Source organism: Dermacentor albipictus, chromosome 1 (assembly GCF_038994185.2).
Source record: "Dermacentor albipictus isolate Rhodes 1998 colony chromosome 1, USDA_Dalb.pri_finalv2, whole genome shotgun sequence".
Classification (NCBI taxonomy): domain Eukaryota; kingdom Metazoa; phylum Arthropoda; class Arachnida; order Ixodida; family Ixodidae; genus Dermacentor; species Dermacentor albipictus.
Window position 1 is genome coordinate 488796437 of NC_091821.1, and position 22869 is coordinate 488819305.

The 22869-nt window shown below is 47.5% G+C and overlaps 1 protein-coding gene across 1 annotated transcript in view; it reads left to right on the forward strand.

Moving 5' to 3' along the window:
• LOC135912294 (2-Hydroxyacid oxidase 1-like) overlaps window positions 1-22869 on the forward strand; it is a 119074-nt gene that overhangs the window by 66517 nt on the left and 29688 nt on the right. Inside the window, exons 6-7 of the mRNA XM_065444688.1 lie at window positions 3342-3475; window positions 10312-10403. Coding sequence (XP_065300760.1) covers window positions 3342-3475; window positions 10312-10403 — 226 coding nt within the window. The remainder of the gene's footprint in view (window positions 1-3341; window positions 3476-10311; window positions 10404-22869) is intronic.

Here is a 22869-nt window from a genome sequence, read left to right on the forward strand (position 1 = left end):
TAGATTATTAGAAAAATTTTCCGTACCATATAAGATGACGCTGGCAATATTTTTCACACTACGATTTATTACATTCGCGTTCTACGAAGAAAAATTACCATAAATAGTAAAGATCTGCCGTTGTTACTTATAGGGGCTATGGTGTTGGGCTGCTAAGCACGAGGTCGTGGGATCGAATCCCGGTCACGGCGGCCTCATTTAGATGGGTGCGAAATGCTAAAACACCCGTGTACTTATATTTAGATGCGCGGTAAAGAATCCCAGGAGGTTGAATCTTCCGGAGTTCTCCACTGCGACGTGCCTGATAATCAGAAAATGGTTTTGGCTCATAATATCCCATAATTAAATACATAGTAACGCCTGCAGAGTGTTTTTACATACCATTCTTTTCAAATTCCCTATGTTTATGTATCACATGCAGCACAGATACGGACAGACCAACCGCAGTAGCCTTGCAGATTGGCAACTGTTGGTGAATGAGTGCTGGTTATACAACTGCTTGCTGTGCTGATAGCGCCGCGACGGAAGATGCTTCTGCGAGCCTTTCACTTCAACATATATACTGCGCCTAGATAAGGCACGCACTTTCCATTTGCCGCGACCGATTGTCATCACAAGTGCTGCAATTCAGAGCGCGCTGAACCCAGTCCAAGTACCCTTGCATCTTTGAACCTATACTATACTATACTTGTGATAAGTGGCTTTGCAGCCCATCCCAACGTTTATCAATCAGACGACTCATAACTGAACCGAAAATGAACTAGCTGGCTTTCTTTTACAATATTGCTAGTTTTGCAGCATGAGCAGGTTAATTTCGCAGAGGCAGTTACGACTGCATAGCTTGCGTGCACACGTTCGCACCCTTGTAGTTCCATGCATCCTTATTTGGGGCGAAGCGTTTCATGCGCCGTGTGTTTGGTGATTGTCTACGCAATTTCAGGCTTATTATTGTATGCTAAATTGTCCGAACAGTATTTCCCGCTGAATGACCGGCTATCGATGATATATTTGTCGCAGGAAGTGTTATTGATGTAAAGAACACGAAATTCTGAATTTGTGAATGCATGTTCGGATTCTAAGCTCCATCAAATCGCATACACGTGACTATAGATGCTGTAGCCTGCTCAACAGGGACTGCCTGATATGCTGATGTCCCAAGTTCCCAAAGATAGAAAAAGCGCCGACACCGAGTATAGGAGATGTTCGGCGTTTGTGTGTTCTTTAAAGGATCGATATACACTTTACCACTTATATTTCTTCCGGAAATCACGCTAGAAGCAATCCCGATTTACTGGCATGAAATCAAACCTAATAGAGAAGGAATGCAATATTTAACGCTTCACTATGCAGGGTGTTTCATGTAACCTAAACCAAGGATTTGAAGAAAAAACACGTAGTTAAGGGCAGCTGAATGAAAGCGACGACATATAGTATGCCGTCATATGGCGCTCCTTAGAGTAGCTTTGATATTCCGCCTAATTAGGTAATTAAGTAAGATAAATTACGGAAAAAACTTAATTATTCACTTTGGGGCCAAATGTGCTTCGTAACATTGTAGTGGGGTTTCAGAAACGACCAATCGTATATTGTGTGGCAACGTACAGGCGCCGACAAAAGTGGCATACTACACGCAGCGGGATCCGGAGGAGCGGGTGGATGGATGGATGGATGTAGTGAGCGTCCCCCTAGGAACGGGGCGGCGGGTTGCGCCACCAAGCTCTTGCTATTACACTGCCTAATGTTCTACCTAAGTTAAACAATAAAAAATAAAGAAATAAACACTATAAACTCCCACACAAATTTTCTGATCCCCTATTGCTAACTATGATTTTTGTACGTCTCCGTTTTTTGTCGTTTCCCTACTTTCGTCCACCAATCCTCCAATCGCCTCTTACTAATGCTAATTGCGGACATGTTTACTTTTCCACTGCTCCCGCTGAACCCAAGGGCTTCAAGGAGGCCAGTGGTGCCTAAATCGCCCGCTGGGTAGACGTCTTCACATTCTAGTAAAACATGCTCCATACTTTCCCTAGCTTTACCGCAGCAAGCACATGCTTCTTGCTCATTCTTATATCTCGCTTTATAGCTGTGTGTTCTAAGGCATCCTGATCTCGCTTCGAAAAGTAATGAACTTCCCTTTGAGTTCTCATAAATTGTTTCTTTGTTGATTTCGTTTTTTCCTCTTAAATAGTTACTCATGGCAGGTTTCCTTTCCATTGCCGCCACCCATGAGATTATTTCAGCCTCTCTGACTTTCCGCTTGACCGTCTTTGTTGCTGTGTTGCCCACTCTACAGGCCACATACTTTCTGGTAAGCTTCCTAGTTCTTTTCGTCTACTGTGAATCAATGTTTTTCCTTTACAGATACCTGAACACTCTCCCAGCCCATTTACTTTCTTCCATATTCCTGAGGCGTTCTTCATACTCAATTTTACTGCGAGCTTCCCTCACTTCCAAACTTCAAGTGGCACACTGCATCGCGACACTATCCACAGGCGGCATCTGGGGTGCCAATGGGTGCCCTTTATTATCGGCAGACATGATCCCACATGCTGCCTATAGATGGCGTTGCGATGCAGTTTCCTGTAAAGCCCTTTAGTTTGCCGTTGCTACGGCTCCCGCTGCCTGGAGTATACCACTTTTGTCGTCGCCTGTACACGCTGCGTCGTTATATTTTTCGCTGCTTAGGGAAAGCCCGAGAAGTATGAAATATAACCACGTGACTGCGTTCATGCGCTATCGCATTGCAGCGCTCTCAACCGTCCTTCGAGCGAAAGAGCCGTGCGCGCGGACCGTGCTGAAGTCAGCGGCCGCGGCATTGTGCATCGGCTTCAGAGTGCGTCAGCGTCTTTGACGGTGGCACCCGGAAGGAAAGCGCTGTCGTCCTTGATAAGCGATTAGCTCGAAACAAGGTTGAGGGCGCTGCAATACAATAGCGCATAAGCGCCGTTAAGCGCTTTTGTTTCATATTTCACGGGTTTCCTTTAACCGAGAAAAAAAAAACAATGCAAGGACACCGCACAGCATGCGCGCCATGTACGCTGCCAAAAAAAAAAAAAAGAAGGGGTGGATGGATCGGTCATTTCTGAGCCCTCTCTACAACGTATTGAAACGCACTCGGCCCTCAAGTGAATATTAATATGTTTGAATTGATCTCATTTAACTAACTAATTAAGCGGAATCCAAAAAATAGGTTTCTTTTGGATTGGAAAAAAAAAACACTTTTTTTATATCCTTGGCTCAAGTTACGCGAAACACGCTGTATAAAACGATCTATAAGATTAGCACATACACACAAGAGGCTGTGCAAAATATAACAGTGACCTCAATTTTTGCCGCAGCTGTCCCAACTTCGATGAGTGGGGCATGGAAGCAGCTAGGCCAGCCTTCTGGGACGCCGGTGCTACTTGGGATGACCTGGAGTGGCTGCGAAGCGTCACCACGCTGCCCATTGTGGTCAAAGGAATACTGCGCAGTGGGTGACACTGACAATAGCACGCATAAATTCCCGACTAGCGTTTTACGTTAAACGTTAACTTTAGCGATTCATCGCGAGAAATGTCGCAGTCTCGGCCTAAAGACAAGGCATCATTAGAAATAGAAACGTATTCGGGGATTACGCAACGTCATGTTCGTACTCTTATAACCAATATTGCATGCAGCAAGCACTCACTTACCAACTAAACAAGCATGGTGTGGCACGCGCACAAACATGGAAAGCTCTCACTCGATGACCGCGCACACTCGCTGTCACAACGTTGGTGTGGAGAGAAACGCCGGCAGCGAAAGCGCGAGCGTGCTTGGCCCAAAACAGGAGTTTTGCGCCCCCACTCGCTCCACTGTTTTAACAACGCCGCCTCTCCAAAGGTGAGATTGTGTCACCTCCCAACACTAGCCGCACGGCAAGACAAAAGACAACGCACATGAAGGTATACGCCATCCATTACGGCTTGGCCTTCGCCCTGGCGCACGCAGCCCGTAACTGCTGAAAGCGGCCGCGCATCCACTCGGCACAAATGACCATCTTTAGCAGGTTCCAGCTACGCGGTAACGAGGCTCTGGGGTTCTCGGCAATTTGGTTATCTTAAATGGGTCACCTACTGACTTTAACAAACTGCCGAGAAACCTAAAGCTTTACTACCATGTGGCCCAAATTTTCAAAAGGTGTTCCGAGTACGTCTTTTCCATATATCAAATCGTCATCTATAACCACGGTGTAAGAAGTCCATAACTACGGTGCTTGGAGGTATTTTACTTCTTTTGGACTTCGATGCCCATTTGCTTACGCAGCGCTGATCGGACGACTGCCGAGAAAGGGCACCAGGCGTCTTGCGTGCCCGTGTCTCGCATTTCTGCACCTTTTAGCTCAAGTTTGCGGTGGTTGCTAGAAGGTGCTGAAACTCCAACGACCAACGTCATTCTGAAGATGTGCTTTAAGCAGTCCCCGATGCGAAGCCTAACGATTTGAAGCATCGATTCTCCTCTATGTATTTTTAGACCAAACGTACTTCGGAATTCCGCCTCGCACGCCTCACTGCACTATCTGTTGCCCTTTCACCACATAATCATGACGCAGCCGGGGAAGAAATCTCTATACAAGAACCACGACAATGCAATAGCACTCGTTTCCTGAACTAGGACCTCTTCACTACATACACAACTATTTAAACGCATACAATGTTCCATAAAAATTTATTCTAACATAGCGCAAAAAAGTGCGCTATGTTAGAGCGGTTAAATAACAATATTTTATCGCTGTAACGTGTTCAGCTACTCACAGTGATGCATTTGTAAATAAAATATAATTTTGTTCATGTTACCAAGTGCGCGAAAACGGCCAAAGCCGCCGACGCCGCCGACACCGACTTTCCTGCGACACGAGCTCCTTAACGCTCTCGCGTTAAACGTCTCCAATATAAACGACCACAGAGCCACCTGCGAAAACTAACGGCGTACAGACCTTTTCAACGGGCGAGGAAGACAAGGCGCGCGGCGATTGTCTTTCCTCCTCTCTGGCTTGCGCGATACTGCGCGGCACTGCTTGGAAGTATGGCTGTCGCGTGCTGCGTAACGATTTCGTGATGTTTTAGCTCGTCATCATCATCATCAGCCTGGTTACGCCCACTGCAGGGCAAAGGCCTCTCCCATATTTCTCCAACAACCCCGGTCATGTACTAATTGTGGCCATGTCGTCCCTGCAAACTTCTTAATTTCATCCGCCCACCTAACTTTCTGCCGCCCCCTGCTACGCTTCCCTTCCCTTGGAATCCAGTCCGTAACCCTTAATGACCATCGGTTATCTTCCCTCCTCATTACATGTCCTGCCCATGCCCATTTCTTTTTCTTGATTTCAACTAAGATTTCATTAACTCGCGTTTGTTCCCTCACCCAATCTGCTCTTTTCTTATCCCTTAACGTTACACTTATCATTCTTCTTTCCATAGCTCGTTGCGTCGTCCTCAATTTGAGTAGAACCCTTTTCGTAAGCCTCCAGGTTTCTGCCCCGTAGGTGAGTACAGGTAAGACACACCTATTATAGACTTTTCTCTTGAGGGATAATGGCAACTTGCTGTTCATGATCTGAGAATGCCTGCCAAACGCACCCCAGCCCGTTCTTATTCTTCTGATTATTTCCGTCTCATGATCCGGATCCGTCGTCACTACCTGCCCTAAGTAGATGTATTCCCTTATCACTTCCAGTGCCTCGCTACCAATTGTAAATTGCTGTTCTCTTCCGAGAATATTAAACATTACTTTAGTTTTCTGCAGATTAATTTTTAGACCCACTCTTCTGCTTTGCCTCTCCAGGTCATTGAGCATGCATTGCAACTGGTCCCCTGAGTTACTAAGCAAGGCATCATCATCAGCGAATCGTAAGTTACTAAGGTATTCTCCATTAACTTTTATCCCCAATTCTTCCCAATCCAGATCTCAGAATACCTCCTGTAAACACGCTGTGAATAGCATTGGAGAGATCGTATCTCCCTGCCTGACGCCTTTCTTTATTGGGATTTTGTTGCTTTCTTTATGGAGTACTACGGTGGCTGTGGAGCCGCTATAGATATCTTTCAGTATTTTTACATGCGCCTCATCTACACCCTGGTTCCGTAATGCCTCCATGACTGCTGAGGTTTCGACAGAATCAAACGCTTTCTCGTAATCAATGAAAGCTATATATAAGGGTTGGTTATATTCCGCACATTTCTCTATCACCTGATTGATAGTGTGAATATGATCTATTGTTGAGTAGCCTTTACGGAATCCTGCCTGGTACTTTGCTTGACAGAAGTCTAAGGTGTTCCTGATTCTATTTGCGATTATCTTAGTAAATAGTTTGTAGGCAACGGACAATAAGCTGATCGGTCTATAATTTTTCAAGTCTTTGGCGTCCCCTTTCTTATGGATTAGGATGATGTTAGCGTTCTTCCAAGATTCCGGGACGCTCGAGGTTATGAGGCATTGCGTATACAGGGTGGCCAGTTTCTCTAGAACAATCTGCCCACCATCCTTCAACAAATCTGCTGTTACCTGATCCTCCCCAGCTGTCTTCCCCCTTTGCATATCTCCCAAGGCTTTCTTTACTTCTTCCGGCGTTATCTGTGGGATTTCGAATTCCTCTAGATTATTTTCTCTTCCATTATCGTCGTGGGTGCCACTGGTACTGTATAAATCTCTATAGAACTCCTCAGCCACTTGAACTATCTCATCCATATTAGTAATGATATTGCCGGCTTTGTCTCTTAACGCATGCATCTGATTCTTGCCAATTCCTAGTCTCTTCTTCACTGTTTTTAGGCTTTCTCCGTTCCTGAGAGCGTGTTCAATTCTATCCATATTATACTTCCTTATGTCAGCTGTCTTACGCTTGTTGATTAACTTCGAAAGTTCTGCCAGTTCTATTCTAGCTGTAGAGTTAGAGGCTTTCATACATTGGCATTTCTTGATCAGATCTTTCGCCTCCTGCGATAGTTTACTGCTATCCTGCCTAACGGAGTTCCCACCGATTTCCATTGCACACTCCTTAATGATGCCCACAAGATTGTCGTTCATTGCTTCAACACTAAGGTCCTCTTCCTGATTTAACGCCGAATACCTGTTCTGTAGAGGAATTCCAGATCGAGCTACAGAACAGGTATTCGGCGTTTTAGCTCGTAGCTTGTGTAATTTACGCTATGTCCCTTCATACAGGATCGTCGGGGAACCAGCGTGTAGCCTTCCGGTGCATCGCTAACTACAGCACGCGGAAATATCTACTGGGGGCGCAAACACGTGGCGCGCATCGTCATCCGGAGTGTGCGTATGTGTTGTGAAACATTTTGGGTGTATGGGTTTTAATTAAACGAAGAGAACCGGTGTCTGTGTATTGCCATGAAATGGGAAATCTGACCACTATCGGATCGCTTGGCGTAGGAAAAAAGTTCAAAGTGCAGCCTCGTGTACCATGAAACGTCCAAGCGCCAGGCGCTATCAAATATATGTGATACACCGGCATCGTTCTCCTGCATTTCAAGACTACTATACTTGAAATCACTATGTTATGTCGACGCTAGCCTCCTGTATGAGGCCGATGGCGCTGCCCAGCATAGCGATCACTGCGATTGGTGAGCCAGCGTGACACACACATTAGCTTTGTGCGTTAGCATTGCCTTTCTTTCCCTGTAAAGCCGCAATATTCCAAACGGATAGCATAAAAAGAATACGACGGCTATTTATGAGGACAAAATTGCCGTAATACGGATGAGCGCGTCGTAGAGAACGGGACGAAGAAAACCGAAAAAAAAGGAAGAAGGTGGGCTAACGCTGCAATAGGATGTTGCATGCTTGGATCATGCGCTCTATAGAACAAATATATCTATAATCCAGCATTTACCGCTGCTTCGGACGCTCGCGTAGTTCGTAAACGGTCGCTTTGCTGGACACGTGTAATTCGCACTGTAAGGTATACTGTTATTACTAATAAAAACTATTTTATTCATGGGTGGAATTCAAGTCCACCGAACCAGGCCGTCATGATGTATAATCTACAACTAACAGTTTGAACGCTTCTTGAAGTATATAGCAGCACAATATCTACCGTAGCACACGGGTACCCATGCTGTTACGATCGTCGTGTATGTTTCATTGCTCCTAAACTGCAGCATATAACTAAAGGAGAATACTGCTATAAAGCCACATTGGTGAATATAATTTTCAGAAATACAGAACTGATCTCCGAGGCTGATTGCAGGTTCAAACACAAGCGCGCACATCGCACTGCGTGCTCCGTCCGCCTCAACGCCAGCAAAAAGTACGGCTCTGCCGACTTAAACCCTTTCAGTACGTCTCACGGAACCGATTTCCCCGTAGGAGATGCCACGTCACATTAAATAGAGCGCGCGAGCGCGAAATCAAACACCATAAACCGGCGCCGAGCGTGTAACTGACACAGAAGACGGAGCGCTCGCCCAAGCCACCATGCTGACTGCCCATGAATGGCGCCACTGCGTACGTGATATGGTGGCGCCCATGAATAAACGGTCTATAGACATGGCATCCAAAGCTGGGCCACTAGCATATTAGCGCAATTTTTCAGTATTATTCCAGTTTTTCCCAAGCTGAAGTTGCCGAGAATTGAAGTGGCGTCGCAGCCCCAATTTAATGGCCTCGCCATTCCGGGTAGTCATCAATAGCAGGACATACATGTGGCATGTCACACGAAGCCAGCATATTATCTGAAATTCGAACCTTGTTTCCGCGAGAGTTTGTCGACTTTCTAACCTGCATACTTGATAGCGATCGTGTACAGACTACTTTAGAGCAGACTCAGGTACTCTGAAGGTACGAGACGCTTTCGTTCGGGACGGGCTCTATATCAAACGCGATGGTACTTGCAGCTTTAAAGGGGCCTTGAATCACTTTCTATCGAAGTGGAGAAAGGCATAAGAAGTGAAAATAGGCTATTTCAGAAATACTTTGCCGAATGAAGCGCTTCAATGCGCTCAGCAGAAGCGGAGTTATTGGCAATTAAACATGGCCTCCGTCGTGCTCCCATGCCTTCTTCAAGGCAAACGTGGTTGTCCTCAGCTAACCCCAGTGCACTGAGCCAGTGGATTCGCGGCGGCACCACACGGCTGCCGTGGTACCTAGGCTGCGTAGTAGACTGCAGCCTTATTATTATTGCGAAATAAAATAAAGCCTCCAGAACAGAATGAGCAGCAGGCTTCTGCAGAAAAGAGAACGTTTGAGAGAAAGGTGACTTCGCGTTCCGCTTGAGAGCTCCACGCAACGCGTACGACAGCAAAATTTGGTTAAGATGTTCACAGAAGCGTATGCTACCTTCGGTCTATGTTATTTCACCATGCCCGAGGGGTGGTTCAGGGCCCCTTTAAGGAAGGATCAAGTGCACGGAGACGACAGCGCAAGATGCTACGAGAGTTTCGCTGAAAGGTTTTATTTATTTATTCACAGTACCTTCCACGCCTCGCTGCGGAAGCACTGAGTATGGGGGGCGGGGTGCGTTACAGAAACACAATAAATAACTTATCAACATGATAAAATACACTAGTGGCAATTGTGCTAAATACATATCGTGGATCAATATATCGAGAACCAAGAAATACGAAGTTCTTACGCAGTCAGGTTGCGACGAGCTTCCATGATTCTTTCGCAGAAAATAGCTTTGCGTAAAAAAAAAAAAAGAAGAAGCGTGGTGGTGGGATCGGTAGGGGCCGTTGTAGCCATAGCAAGAACTCGCTGCTTCGAATTAAAAAGGCGGCCAGAAATTAATGTACAGAGGCGCACTTAAATTGTAATTGACATCGCAGCTGGCGTATTGTCTCAGCTGCATAAACCGAGCATCGACTCCAAGCAGATATGAAAAAGTTGCCTGAAGTTGCTTGAGCACGTGCAAAATGCCACGGAGAAGTAGACATGCTGTTCAGTAATATGAATGAAATTTCTATTGGTATTTATGCTATTAGTCATGCGCACGCCTTTGACAAAACGATGTGTTTTGGCAGAGAAAGATCCTAGACATCTTCATATCTCGTTGAAAAATTTTAGTGACTACTGGCTTTAATGACCACGACTGGGTGGAAAAAAGGTTTGTTCACACTTTAGTGCGAATGCTTAAGTGCGAACGCAGGGACACTAAGCTGATAGCAGGAGGGGCTGTTCATGCTTGCCAAGAACAGTGCAGATGCCATTTTTCTTCTTGTTTGTGGCTTGAAATATTTTGATGGTCCCTGATACGAATTACTAGGATCCCAGAATTGCAGTTGATACTAAAGAGCATGAAAGTACTCTCCTGTGCTGCTGCTGTGCTGAACGCAGGAGACGACGCTCTGCTGGCTGCAGAACATGGCGCAGCCGCTATACTCGTGTCTAACCACGGTGGACGTCAGCTGGATGGAACCATAACTACGGTATGTGCATCACTGAGTAAAATGGCAAGCACAGAGGTTATTGCAAGCAATTAAGCATCAGCGGTGCCGTTTCTGTGGCTACAGAGTACGAAAGTTCTCTAATATGCCCAAAAAGTTGTGCTTTTGGCCATTTAAGTGTCGATAAATCCTTTGAAGTGCCGCACTGAAAAATATTATACAGGGCGTTCACAATGAGACTTTCTGGGTTTAAAAAAAATGCGAAGAGAAGTACACAGAAGCATTTGTCTACCTAGGTTATACGGCCAGGTGGTCGCAAACTGTGAGGATTATTCTCGTCGTAATGTCAGCATTTAATTAAATTTGGTAATGAACTTTTTTTTTACTGCAGTTAGCATGTATGTTAATATTGAAAACTCAGAGATGGTGCCATTTGGTGACTATTCCATTTTGTATAATTTTAGTAACACGCCTGTGTCCGGAGATATGCACGTCTGAAATTTCAGCCCAAGCTGTCTAATTACGCATGCGAGGCCCCTCCCTAGTTTGACGCAGCTGTTGCGTATGGAGCTCCGTCTGAAGAGAATGTGGGGTGATAGGCGACGGTGAGAACTTTTCGTTCTTGGCCAGCGAAACCAAAGAATGGCTGTGCGGACGACGTGAGACGAGCCCCGTTTCTTCGAGCAATTGCTACTAGAGTGGGTGACAAGACGTCGTGCCATTTGAGACTTCTTATGCAGAGCAGCGCTACTGCTCTAGTTTTTAAATAATTATGGAAGCTTTGTTTGCAGAATGATGGAAATTAATGCCATCTCACAACATAAAGCGACAGCGTCAGCTGCCATGCAGCACATTATTAACCACTAAAGTTTCCAGGGCGCCTTGCACATGCGTAAGTAGAATTTACGACCCTGCATTGTCAGCGCTTACGAAACGCAGGTTAATAACTCGTATTCTCTATGTCACCTTTCTAAAGTTAGAACGCATCTACCAGTCCTCATGACAGAGCATGAAATTATGTCAACGTAGTCAAATTCCTATTTATATAGTTACACACAGCTCCGATTCCGGCATTATTTCAGAAGTGAGAATAAAAGAACAAGAACAAAAAAAGGTACAGTGTAAATCCATGGCCTACATAGAAACAAGACATAGAAACATTTTAAGAATTTGCTTTAAGTATACCATTGATTAGATAATATTAGTGTCGAGGGATATGAAATCTTACTCAAATTAGAATTATGACAATCTCCAAGAAGCCACCGGTTTAAGAATGCTCGAAATGCTTGCCTTTCACCGCAACACACCATATGAACCTCTCTCGCGTCGAGCCGACAACTCTTCGCAGCATTTCCGGGCCGATGCTTCTACAGGTGGTAACTATTCTCATCTTCATGTCGTTGACATCGGCGGGCTCAACTACGTAACCGCGATCTTTCACGTAGCCCTCAAAAATAAGTACTGTGCAGAGAGATCAGGGGATCTCGGCGGCCAAAACATCTCGCCTTCGCAGTCAATCCACTGCCATGGAAAGTTACAGTTTGACCAGTTCTTTGCATGGAGGAGAAATGTGGTGGGGCCCCGTCATACTGGAACCAAACTTGCCGCACTTCCTTGACAGGGAGACTCGAAGCAAATTTATGAACGGCACCAGCAAGAATTTCGTGCGCTTAATTCTTTCCATCGAGGTTCCCTTCGAAGAAGTGAGGGCCAATGATTATGTCCCCAAGTATGCCCCACCACACATTTAGACCCCAACGAATTTGGTGGTTGTGTTGCCGCAGTCAATTAGTATTTCCTTGCGACCAGTAGTGGGCGTTGTGAATGTTCACTCTGCTGTTCCAGCAAAATCGAGCTTCATCAGTCCAAGGCAATCTTTGTACGAAATCCTTATCTTGGCCGATTATATTAGGGCGCACTTACAAAAGTCTACCTCACTTAGGTCTTGATGAAGACTCGGATGGTATGGATAAAATTCGTGCTTTTGAGAACGTTGTGCACTGTTCCCACGCTTTTCCCGCATTGTTTAGAAATCTCCCTGATGCTTGCATTTGGCTTTGCATGCACGCAGGCAAGTACGTCAATAATAAAGTCCACATCAATGATGCTCTTCTTGGGCTGTCCTTTTTGGTGAACTGAGCCTGTAGTGCGAAAACGCCTGATAATGCTAACAAATACTGCTTTGGTTAGAACTCGCCGATTCGGATGGCGAGACGGGTACAGACTCATTTCTAATGAGGCATTGCCGTTCATCTACGTTATTGATAGCACTACATAATTTTTTTTTTCTGCGGTAGAATAGTGTCCCGACCCTGATGAAGCAGCCGGATGGTATTAACGCCTCCCGGTTTCGGTTTTTGGCGCGCGCGTTTTGAACGCCAGTTGGTACACGCCATGCCGGCTCCGCTGATCGGCGCGGCATTTTTTTTTGTTTTTCGCTTCTACTGCTGAACTACAGGTGACCTTGGTGCGGAATCATTTTAGTTAGTAAAAATGATTGAAAACAATCTTTACAAACTTGTACCGAATCTGTGTCACGTGCAAATTCATAAAGAAAACGCAAGGCGTCTTCTGAAGTGATGAAATGTTTATTTTACTCTGTATAAATGCTAGTTCCAGGCTTCTAGTGCATTAATCCAAAGCTGTGGCACCAGGTAAGCAGCAGTCGTTGCCATGCGAAGCTCCACAAGATGCCATCAGCTAAAAAAATAAATAAATTACAAGCATGTATTATTTTGGTATATTGACCTAACTGGAATATTGCGTGTAGAGGCGAAACGCGCGTGAGTGATGAATGAGCAGCATTACAGATAAATTCACTTTTACATAAATTTCGTAGCAAATAGACTGCTCTCAAACAATGCAATACAATATGAAAACCAATTTTCATGCATGCCTCCCTTCCCGGGCATTATTTTCAGCACTTTAAGAGCACAAATACACTGGTGACTGCGCGTTTCCAAAACAACGTGGCCTCAGTCGACGCGATGGTACGCGAAGTACACCGAGGTGGCTATAACACAGGCTCTAAGCCACACCATGTTACACGCTCGCAGAATGCCTTCTAATCGCACTGAAGACAGATTCGTGGGTGTAAAGCCTGTTTTCAGTAGCTCAGAAGACAGAAAGGTCAAGTTCTTGAGCTTCTCGGCATTATCTTTACGCGTCCTGCTGGCTCAAGCAACACACTCCCGTGTTATCACTCTCGGCAATCGCTCGTCGCGCTTTCGACAAGCGCGAATACCGAAATAAGGTATATGTTGCTGCAGAGACACAAAAAGCGTCACAAACTTGTCCCATTAAAATTCGGTACACGCAAAACTAACTCACCACGGCCGGCTTGCTTTTTTGCTAATGGCTTCACAACCACAGGCGCGGCGAGCATGCCTCAAAAGTATTTCAAAAAGTTACGAAATGAATTACAATCATTTTTGGGGTGTCAGGGAATGCGTCACGAATTTCTCCCAGTGCGATTCAGTACACGCGAAACTAACTGCGCCACTAAGCCGAGCGTGCCGACTGTGCTTGAAAAGTACCCAAAAGGTAACGAAATTAGTTGTGTAATAAGATGATTTATTATGAGGCACTAGGCACAGTCTGGTAGCACTCGCAGTAGACAAACGCTGATCACGCGCACAGCCGCAACAAGAGCGCCTTCTTTGTCTTCCTCTTCACCACACTGGCCCCCGGGAGAGAAGAGGAGCCATCCTGGCGACTTACGGCGTAGGTAGGATGAGGGGGTCATGTACGGCTTAAGTCGGTTGACATGAACCGTGTCACGCCCGCGATGCCTATGGTCGGGTGAAGGTGTCACAGGTTCGACAACATAGGTGACAGCGGAGGTACGGTCTATGACGCGGTAGGCGCCATCATAGCGTGCAAGGAGTTTGGTCGAAAGGCCAGGGCTGTGAGGCGGGACCCACAACGAAACAAGGGAACCAGTCGGGAAAACTGGTGTAAGCGCGTCACTGTCACGCCGCAGCTTTTGACGACCTTGAGCAGCGGTCGTAAGGGCTCGCGCGAGCTGCCTACAGTCCTCGGCGTATTTGGCGGCTTCAGACACAAACGTGCATTCGGAAGCGTCGGGTCGGTATGGGAGCATTGTGTCCATAGTACACGAGGGCTCTCGTCCATACAGCAGAAAAAAAGGCGAAAAGCCAGTGGTAGCTTGTGTGGCCGTATTATAGACATACGTGACGTACGACAAAACAGTGTCCCAGTTACTGTGATCCGAGGCGACGTACATAGTCAACATGTCACCGAGTGTGCGGTTGAACCTCTCTGTCAAGCCGTTCATTTGTGGGTGGTAGGCTGTAGACTTGCGGTGAACGATGCTGCATGCAGCGAGAAGGGCTTGGATGACTTCGGACAAGAAGACACGTCCCCTGTCGCTGAGCAGTTCGCGTGGTGCGCCATGTTGAAGAACGAAGTTCCGCAAGATGAAGAACGCAACTTCGCGCGCAGAGGCTGCCGGGAGTGCGGCAGTCTCGGCGTAGCGCGTCAAGTGGTCGACACCTACAATTATCCATCGGTTACCCGAGGAACTGCAGGGAAGTGGCCCGTACAGGTCTATGCCAACGCGATCGAAGGGCCGAGCCGGGCAGGGCAGCGGCTGTAGCTCACCAGGTGGGCGCTGTGCAATTTTCCGCCGTTGGCACGCCGTGCAAGCGCGTACGTACTGGCGCACGAAGTGATACATGCCGTGCCAGTAGAAACGCTGCCTTAGCCGAGTATACGTTTTCAGAACACCGGCGTGACCATTATGAGGAGCAGCATGAAAATAAGCGCATATGTCAGAACGCATGTGTCGTGGTATCACCAGGAGCCATTTGCGACTATCAGGCAAATAATTTCTGCGGTAAAGAACGTTGTCGCGGACAGTAAAGTGAGCGGCTTGGCGACGAAGTGTTCGAGAAGAGGGTGTGGCGGATGGGTCGTGGAGGAAATTCAGCATAGTTGAAAGCAGGGGATCCTTACGCTGCTCGTCCGGCATATCAGCGACGTTGAAGGCTGACATGGATGCGAAGAGCGGAGACACTGAAGCCACATCACAAGGTAGCGGTGATCGAGAAAGCGCATCGGCGTCAGCGTGCTTTCTGCCCGATCGGTAGACAACGCGGATATCATATTCTTGTAAGCGGAGTGCCCATCGCCCTAGGCGACCTGACGGATCCTTCAACGAGGACAGCCAGCAAAGTGAATGATGGTCGGTGACAATGTCAAAAGGGCGACCATATAGGTATGGACGAAATTTGACGAGCGCCCAAATAATGGCCAACACTCCTTTTCTGTTACTGAGTAGTTGGCTTCTGCCTTCTTTAAGGTGCGGCTCGCATACGCGACGACGTACTCGTCATAGCCGTCTTTCCCTTGTGCGAGGACTGCACCAAGTCCGATACCGCTGGCGTCCGTATGTACCTCTGTAGGCACTGTGGGATCGTAGTGTCGAAGAATCGGTGGCGAAGGAAGTAGGCGACGTAGTTGCTGGAAGGCTTCGTCACAGGAAGTTGACCACGCGGAGATGCCGTTAGTAGCGGTAAGCAAATTGGTCAGTGGTGCGAGGATAGTCGCGAAATTGCGCACAAAACGCCCAAAGTAAGAGCAGAGCCCTATAAAGCTGCGGAGTGCCTTAAGAGTAGTGGGCGTCGGAAACTCTGCGACCGCGCGAAGCTTGGCTGGGTCAGGAAGCACGCCGTCCTTCGATACAACGTGACCCAATATTGTTAACTTGCGAGCAGCAAAACGGCACTTTTTGATGTTAAGTTGGAGGCCAGCAGAGGTGAGGCAGGTCAGTATCTCACGCAAGCGAACGAGGTGCGTCGGGAAATCTGGCGAAAACACCACGATGTCATCAAGGTAGCATCAAGGTAGCATCAAGGTAGCATCAAGACATGTTTTCCACTTGAAGTTGCGAAGGATGGTGTCCATCATACGCTCGAAAGCAGCGGGCGGGTTGCAGAGCCCGAATGGCATTACGGTAAATTCGCACAAGCCATCGGGCGTGATGAAAGCTGTCTTCTCACAGTCATCATCTGCCATGGGCACTTGCCAATAGCCGGAGCGAAGATCCAAAGATGAGAAGTACTCCGCGCCTTGCAAGGAGTCGAGGGCGTCATCAATCCGAGGCAGCGGATAGACATCTTTACGAGTGATCTTATTAAGTCGACGGTAATCAACACAGAAGCGTATTGACCCGTCCTTCTTGCGTACTAATACTACAGGAGACGCCCAAGGAATGTGGGAAGGGCGAATGACGCCACGGTGCAGCATGTCGTCGACCTGCTCGTTAATGATCTTTCGCTCGGCTGCCGGCACGCGGTATGGTCGCTGGCGTAAAGGAGGATGGGAACCAGTGTGTACGCTGTGAGTGACGGTTGCCGTACGCCCCAGAGATGGTTGGTCACAGTCAAACAACGAGCGAAAATTCTGAAGAAGCGCGAAGACTTGCTGGCGATATGGAGGCGGCAGATCGGCGTCTACGAGAGATTCAAGAATGTCTGACGACGATGACGACGACGACGATGATGATGATGTGCATGGCACGGGAGAAGTGAGGGCGTCGAGTTCATAACAGGCCGTGTCGTCGGAAACATCGAGAATGTGAAGCGGGTCAAGGGGCTGAACACGACCGAGTGATTCGCCGCGCAGTAACGTCACATGGTAGTGAGACGGGTTACACACAAGCATTGAGGATAATCCAGACACAGTGGTGAGGACGGCAAATGGGAGAGGTAGGGCCTTGCGACGTAGAAAAATCGGCGACGGTGTAAAAAGTACTGTAGCGTCTGGCGCGGTAGAGCAAGAGACGGGCACAAGCACACACATGGGTGGTATGTCCGTATCGGACACAATAGTGAGCTTGGAGGCTTTCTGTTCAGAAGGGTCAGGCAGCGGGGCATCGGCAAGCGGGAAAAGCGCTACTTCGGCCCGGGCACAGTCGATGATGGCACGATGATGAGACAAGAAGTCCCAGCCGAGGATAATGTCATGTGAACATGATGACAACACGAGAAATTCAACAACATAGACAATGCCGTCGATGACCACCCTGGCAGTACATTGAGCGAGCGTGGCTATATGCTGCGCAGTCGCGGTGCTTAGAAGCATACCAGACAACGGCGTTGTGACCTTATGGAGGCTGCGACAAAGCTTTTTGTCGATAACAGAAACTGCAGCCCCAGTATCAATAAGCGCAATTGTGGCGGTTCCTTCGACCAAAACGTCCAATAAATTGCGTGGCGACTGTGCAGGCCTTGTAGAAGTCGCGAAGCTTGCAGTTCGTGCCTGCGGAACTGCAGCAACTAGTTTCCCTCGCTAGGTGACAGGCGGCGACGTAAGGGGGAAAGTGAGCGACGACGTGGTGATGGCGAACGAGGGGTGCCGACAGGGCGTCGAGGAGGCGGCGAAAACTCGTGGTCGGGAAGAACCGCATGCCCGGTGGTGTCATGGGAATAGGCATATCCAGGCGGTGCGATGGTAGCGTTACCCGGTGGCATGCAACGATGGCAGAAGCGCGCAACGTGGCCGGCGACACCGCAAGCGAAGCATATGGGTCGGTTGTCGCGTGTGCGCCAAGGGGTCTGAACTGGGCGTCGAGATGGAACGGGAGGCGACGCGGGAGGAGGTGCAGCTTGAAGTCGCATTGGCGCCGGAAACGAGAACGTCGGCGGCGCAGGTCGCGCGGCGACTTCGGCATAGGTCAGAGGTGCAGCCACGGGAGGGCAGGGGTGGGCGAAAGGTAAAGACCCAGCAAGTTCCTCGCGAATGGCCCGCCTAATGGGAGCAGCCAGAGATGTGTCAGGCTGGGGAGGTCCATCATTGAGAGGCAGCATAGACAATTGGCGTGCCACCTCCTCACGAAAGAAATCCTTAATCTCAAGAGAGAGCGATGCTGCTGGCGTGGTGTTCGAGCGAAGTGTGAGGCCCGAGAGAGAGTCGCCAGGTGCGAGAGCGCTGCGCGCAAGGACCCTTTGTCGACGCAGCTCATCGAAGCTCTGGCAAAGAGTGACGACAGCTGCGACAGAAGTAGGGTTCCGCGCCAGGAGCATTTGAAATGCGTCGTCCTCGATGCCCTTGAGGATGTGCTTCACCTTGTCCTCTTCAGTCATGGTGGAATCGACGCGGGCGCAAATATCAACGAAATCCGCTATGTAACTTGTATAAGTCTCGCCGGGCTGTTGAGCGCGCTGGCGGAGGCGTTGTTCGGCACGGAGTTTTCGCAAGGCTGGGCGACCGAAGACTTCAGCGAATGCAGTTTTGAAAGCGGACCAGGTTTGCAGTTCCCGTTCGTGATTGTGGAACCAGAGGTTCGCAACGTCAGCAAGATAGAAGATGACGCTACGGAGCTTCGTCGGGTCATCCCACTTGTTGTGTTCACTGACGCGCTCGTAGGTAGAGAGCCAATCTTCTACGTCAGTCTCACCTGATCCGCTAAAAACAGGAGGGTCCCGCTGCCGTTGCATGGCGCCGCACATGACAGGAGCGGCAGATGCGCCAAGTGGATTGTTGGGAGCGTCGGTCATAGTAGCGGCTGGAGCAGATGTTAAAGTTCGGCTGCGAAGTTCCAGGGTGAGGTCGGGGAGTGGAGCACCTTCCACCAAATGTAATAAGATGATTTATTATGAGGCACTAGGCACAGTCTGGTAGCACTGGCAGTAGACAAACGCTGATCACGCGCACAGCCGCAACAAGAGCGCCTTTGTCTTCCTCTTCACCACAGTTGCAATAATGTCTGGAGTCCGAGAAAGTGCCAAAACTTGTCCCGGTAAGATTCAGTATACGCGAAACTGCGTCACACGGCCCAGGTACTTTTCGTCACAAAGCCAGGTGCAGCGAGCGTGCCCAAAAACTGCCGATATAAGTTATTTAATTTTATTTAGCTGTAATGATGCTATAACATTATAACATTATAATGAGCTATAACATTTAGTTATAATAATGCTTGAGCTCATAGAAAGCGCCGCAAACATTTCCCAGTACGAGTAAAAAACTAAAATTAACTAGGCCTGAAAGGCGGAGTTCTCTTTCGATAACTGCGTCACTATATAGGTTCAGTTTTGTGCAGTAAGCCTCAATGTGCGTGATGTGCGTCGCAGACTGTCCAACGAAATTCCTCACTTTGCTGTAGTCCAGTAGTGCAGCGGTGCCGTGTCGAAATGCAGATGGAATGCAAAAGAACACCGGGAGCCCAAAAAACGGGCTACATCCAAAACAGACGAGTCGCCGAGCACGCGAGTTTCACATGCGCAGCCGGCCTCGCTTGCTCCTGTGGCATGTCTGGCGCATGACATATGCGTGCGCGTTAGGCGCGCCGCTAGCTTGTTGCTAGGCAACGCAAGAAGAATAAGTCGCAAAGTATAAGTTCATTTACATGCAAAACTTTTTTAGTTTTATTGGGAAAGAAAAAAAATTTATGGTTTTCTGTAAGTTCATTTCACATTCTTTTTTTCTGGTGCTCGCGTCAATTAAGGGATGGAGTTGACACTAGGCCTGACGTGTTTGCTGTTGCCAGCTTTTGCCGAGTGTCCCCTCTTGCTTAATTTCTTTCTCTTTGGTCCCAACGCAGGGCTTGCTTTTTTGAATGGCCCAGCTTAGTAGAGGCAATTAGTGGCAAAGGCATACAATGGAAGCTCAGGATTTCACTCGATGCGCTTGTAAGGCGATGCCTGATCTGTTGGGCACTTTCGCAAAACCGTGAAGAATAAAAAAAAATGTCAGGTACACGCCAATGAAGTGCACTACTGACGCCAGTTCACAGTCGTACTTCTATTTCGCAGCAGTTTTTCAGGCGTAGGCAAAGCAGGGCCCTCAAACCACACACTTCGGACAGGTACAGCGTCCCTGGAACACCACTGGCAACTAAGATGCTGCCAGGCAGCTGTTACCTTTGTTTCATGCTTAGCGCTTGCATGACTTTGAGCCTCCGAAATGCCAAAACAAACAAATAAAGCCAAAGCCAGTATCATAATCGTGCACTTGATTGCTTCGACAGTACGTGGCGGTGGCACCGTGCTTTGTCGCCAATTCTACAAGTCATTGCTTCAAAAAAGAGCTCGGCCAAGCCACCACGTAAAGTCATCCTTCGGTTTCGCTGGCCACGAACGCAAACGGTGGCCAAGTACGAAAAGTGATCGCCGTCGTCTGTCACTACGCATTCTTGTCAGACGGAGCGTCATACGCAACAGCTGCGTCACACTAGGGAGGGGCCTCATAGCGGGTGCCGCCGTCTCGGATGCGTAATTACGCGGCTCGGGCAGAAAATTCAGACGTGCTTATCTCGTGACATAGGCGCGTTACTAAAATTGTTCAAAATTGAACATTAACCAAATGGCACCACCCCTGAGATTTCAATATAAAAATACATGCTAACTGCAGTAAATAAAAGGTTAATTATTGAATTTAAATAAATACTGACATTACGACGACAATTCTCCTAACAGTCTGCGATCGGTATACCATCGGTAGCAAAATGGCTTCTGTGTAGTCCTCTTCGCATTTATTTTTTTAAGGACCAGGAAAGTGTAACTTTTAACACTCTGTATATTGCCGTTCACACTTACCAACTTCCTAAAGAGACCTAGAGTTTGCTTTATATCACGTCTTCAAGCCCAATGAACTTGTATAATATCGCATTAACGGTTACCTCTTGCTGTTGGTCTGTCATAGCTGAAGGTGCCAAACAGCTGTATCACGTCTAGAACAACCACAAAGGTTTCTGATCTTCGATTTTAAACTTTCTTAGCTCCTCCCAGTTTAACTGGCAACATTACTGGGCGCACCAGTTACCTGATTTAGTTAACTGCAATTAAGCTTGCACATATCATGAGAGGAAGCACATGCTACAGTGCCAGAATGCTCCGTACTTTCCCCCAATGAAATGAATCCTAGAAAAAGAAGAAAAGGACATGAACGTGCAAAACCCCTCTCCAAAAATGTGTTATCCATACCTTGTGATTTCTGGCACCGGTCAACGTAAAGCTGCTTGTTATAACGGAACGTCGGAACGTGTGTCTGAACGAAAACCGCGTTGTGCTTTTCCAGAAAACGTTCATAGGGAAAATAACAGATCCTCGTGAAGTACAAGGGCACATTCATTACAACAGCTAACGTATTTTGGGTCACATAATTGTTGTCAGAATAACACTCTTTCTAAATTTACTTTCATGGGCTATGGTGCGTCACCCATTATCAATTTACATACTTTTACTGCAAAGCGAATATATTAATGTTCACTAGCTGGCGAAAGTGCATGGCGTTGGAAGCCTTAGCGGTGTGGCTAAAATATATAGCCCAGCGCAGAGATTTCATCCTGCATCTGATATCAATGGATCTGAGAGCACGATACCACTAATTATTTGGAGCCTTTCTCTTCGTTAAATTAATATGTCTTAAAGTAAGTGTATCATCTAATCTTATTTTAAAACCACATACGAATTTTCGCTTGCGGCAAACAACACAGTTCCGCCACTTGTACTGCGGCAATGAAAGAGCGGGCAGTATACGTTTCCAACTAACCGCCACCTTCCGCTCAACAGATCTAAATTTTTTAACTTACGTCTGAAACACCCTTTTAAGCGTAGAACTTAGAGTTGGAGGACTGATGGCGAATGAAATTAATGTTATGCGAACACAGTCAAATTTTCAATCCTAGCATCAGTACGACGATGACCTTCAAATATTTTTCCGCTATTTGAATTATCGTTCTGGTTTCTGTCAAGGCTGTGGCTAAAGGTACGTCCGACGTCTCCCTCCAACTTTTTCTACAGGTACACTAGACGGATCCGGCAGTGTTTTTATCGAAGTGCGCCTCACATTTCCTGTTTCGTTTTAGGATACGTCGGGCAAGATCACGCTCAACAGCTAAGTGCATACTTCGCTCGCGTCAGCGCTTGATCTGTGTGTGTTCGGGTGCAGCTGACTGCTTCGGAGCAGCCCACGGTGATCGCCGTGTTCATCATTGCCGCAACAACCACCGCATCCGCTTCCACAGCGAAGGTGCGCGTGTTACATAAAGAAAAACGTTGTCTGTTTGGCGCCCCTCGACACGATGTCTACGACAATGTGTGCTCATAGCCAATAGAGCAATGCCGCAATTACGCTTCGCTACTGATTCAGTATGTGATTGGTTAGAATCTGCTCGTATTGCACCATTTCACGAGTACTAAGTTGTCGAAGTCGAAACTGCAAATCGCACATTAACAGACTCGCTAAATAGCGAAAGCAGAGAAGCACAACTCTTGTCCATACAGTTACCTCCTCGAACACGTCAAAGGATCGCATCGAGCTGAAGACTTCATATTATCAATAGCGGTTGAACAAGGGATGCCGCTGAAGTCAACGTTTTGTTAAGGGGACTTGTCTTCATCAAGGCATCGTGGCCCCGAAGAAAAGTTCCTTTGCCAAAACGTTGGATCTAGCAACGTCCAATCTTTGACTACTCTTGATCAGTACTGCGTAGCGTACTGCACCACTTTGTTCTATTTTCCGAACAAAGGCCGGTTAATATTCA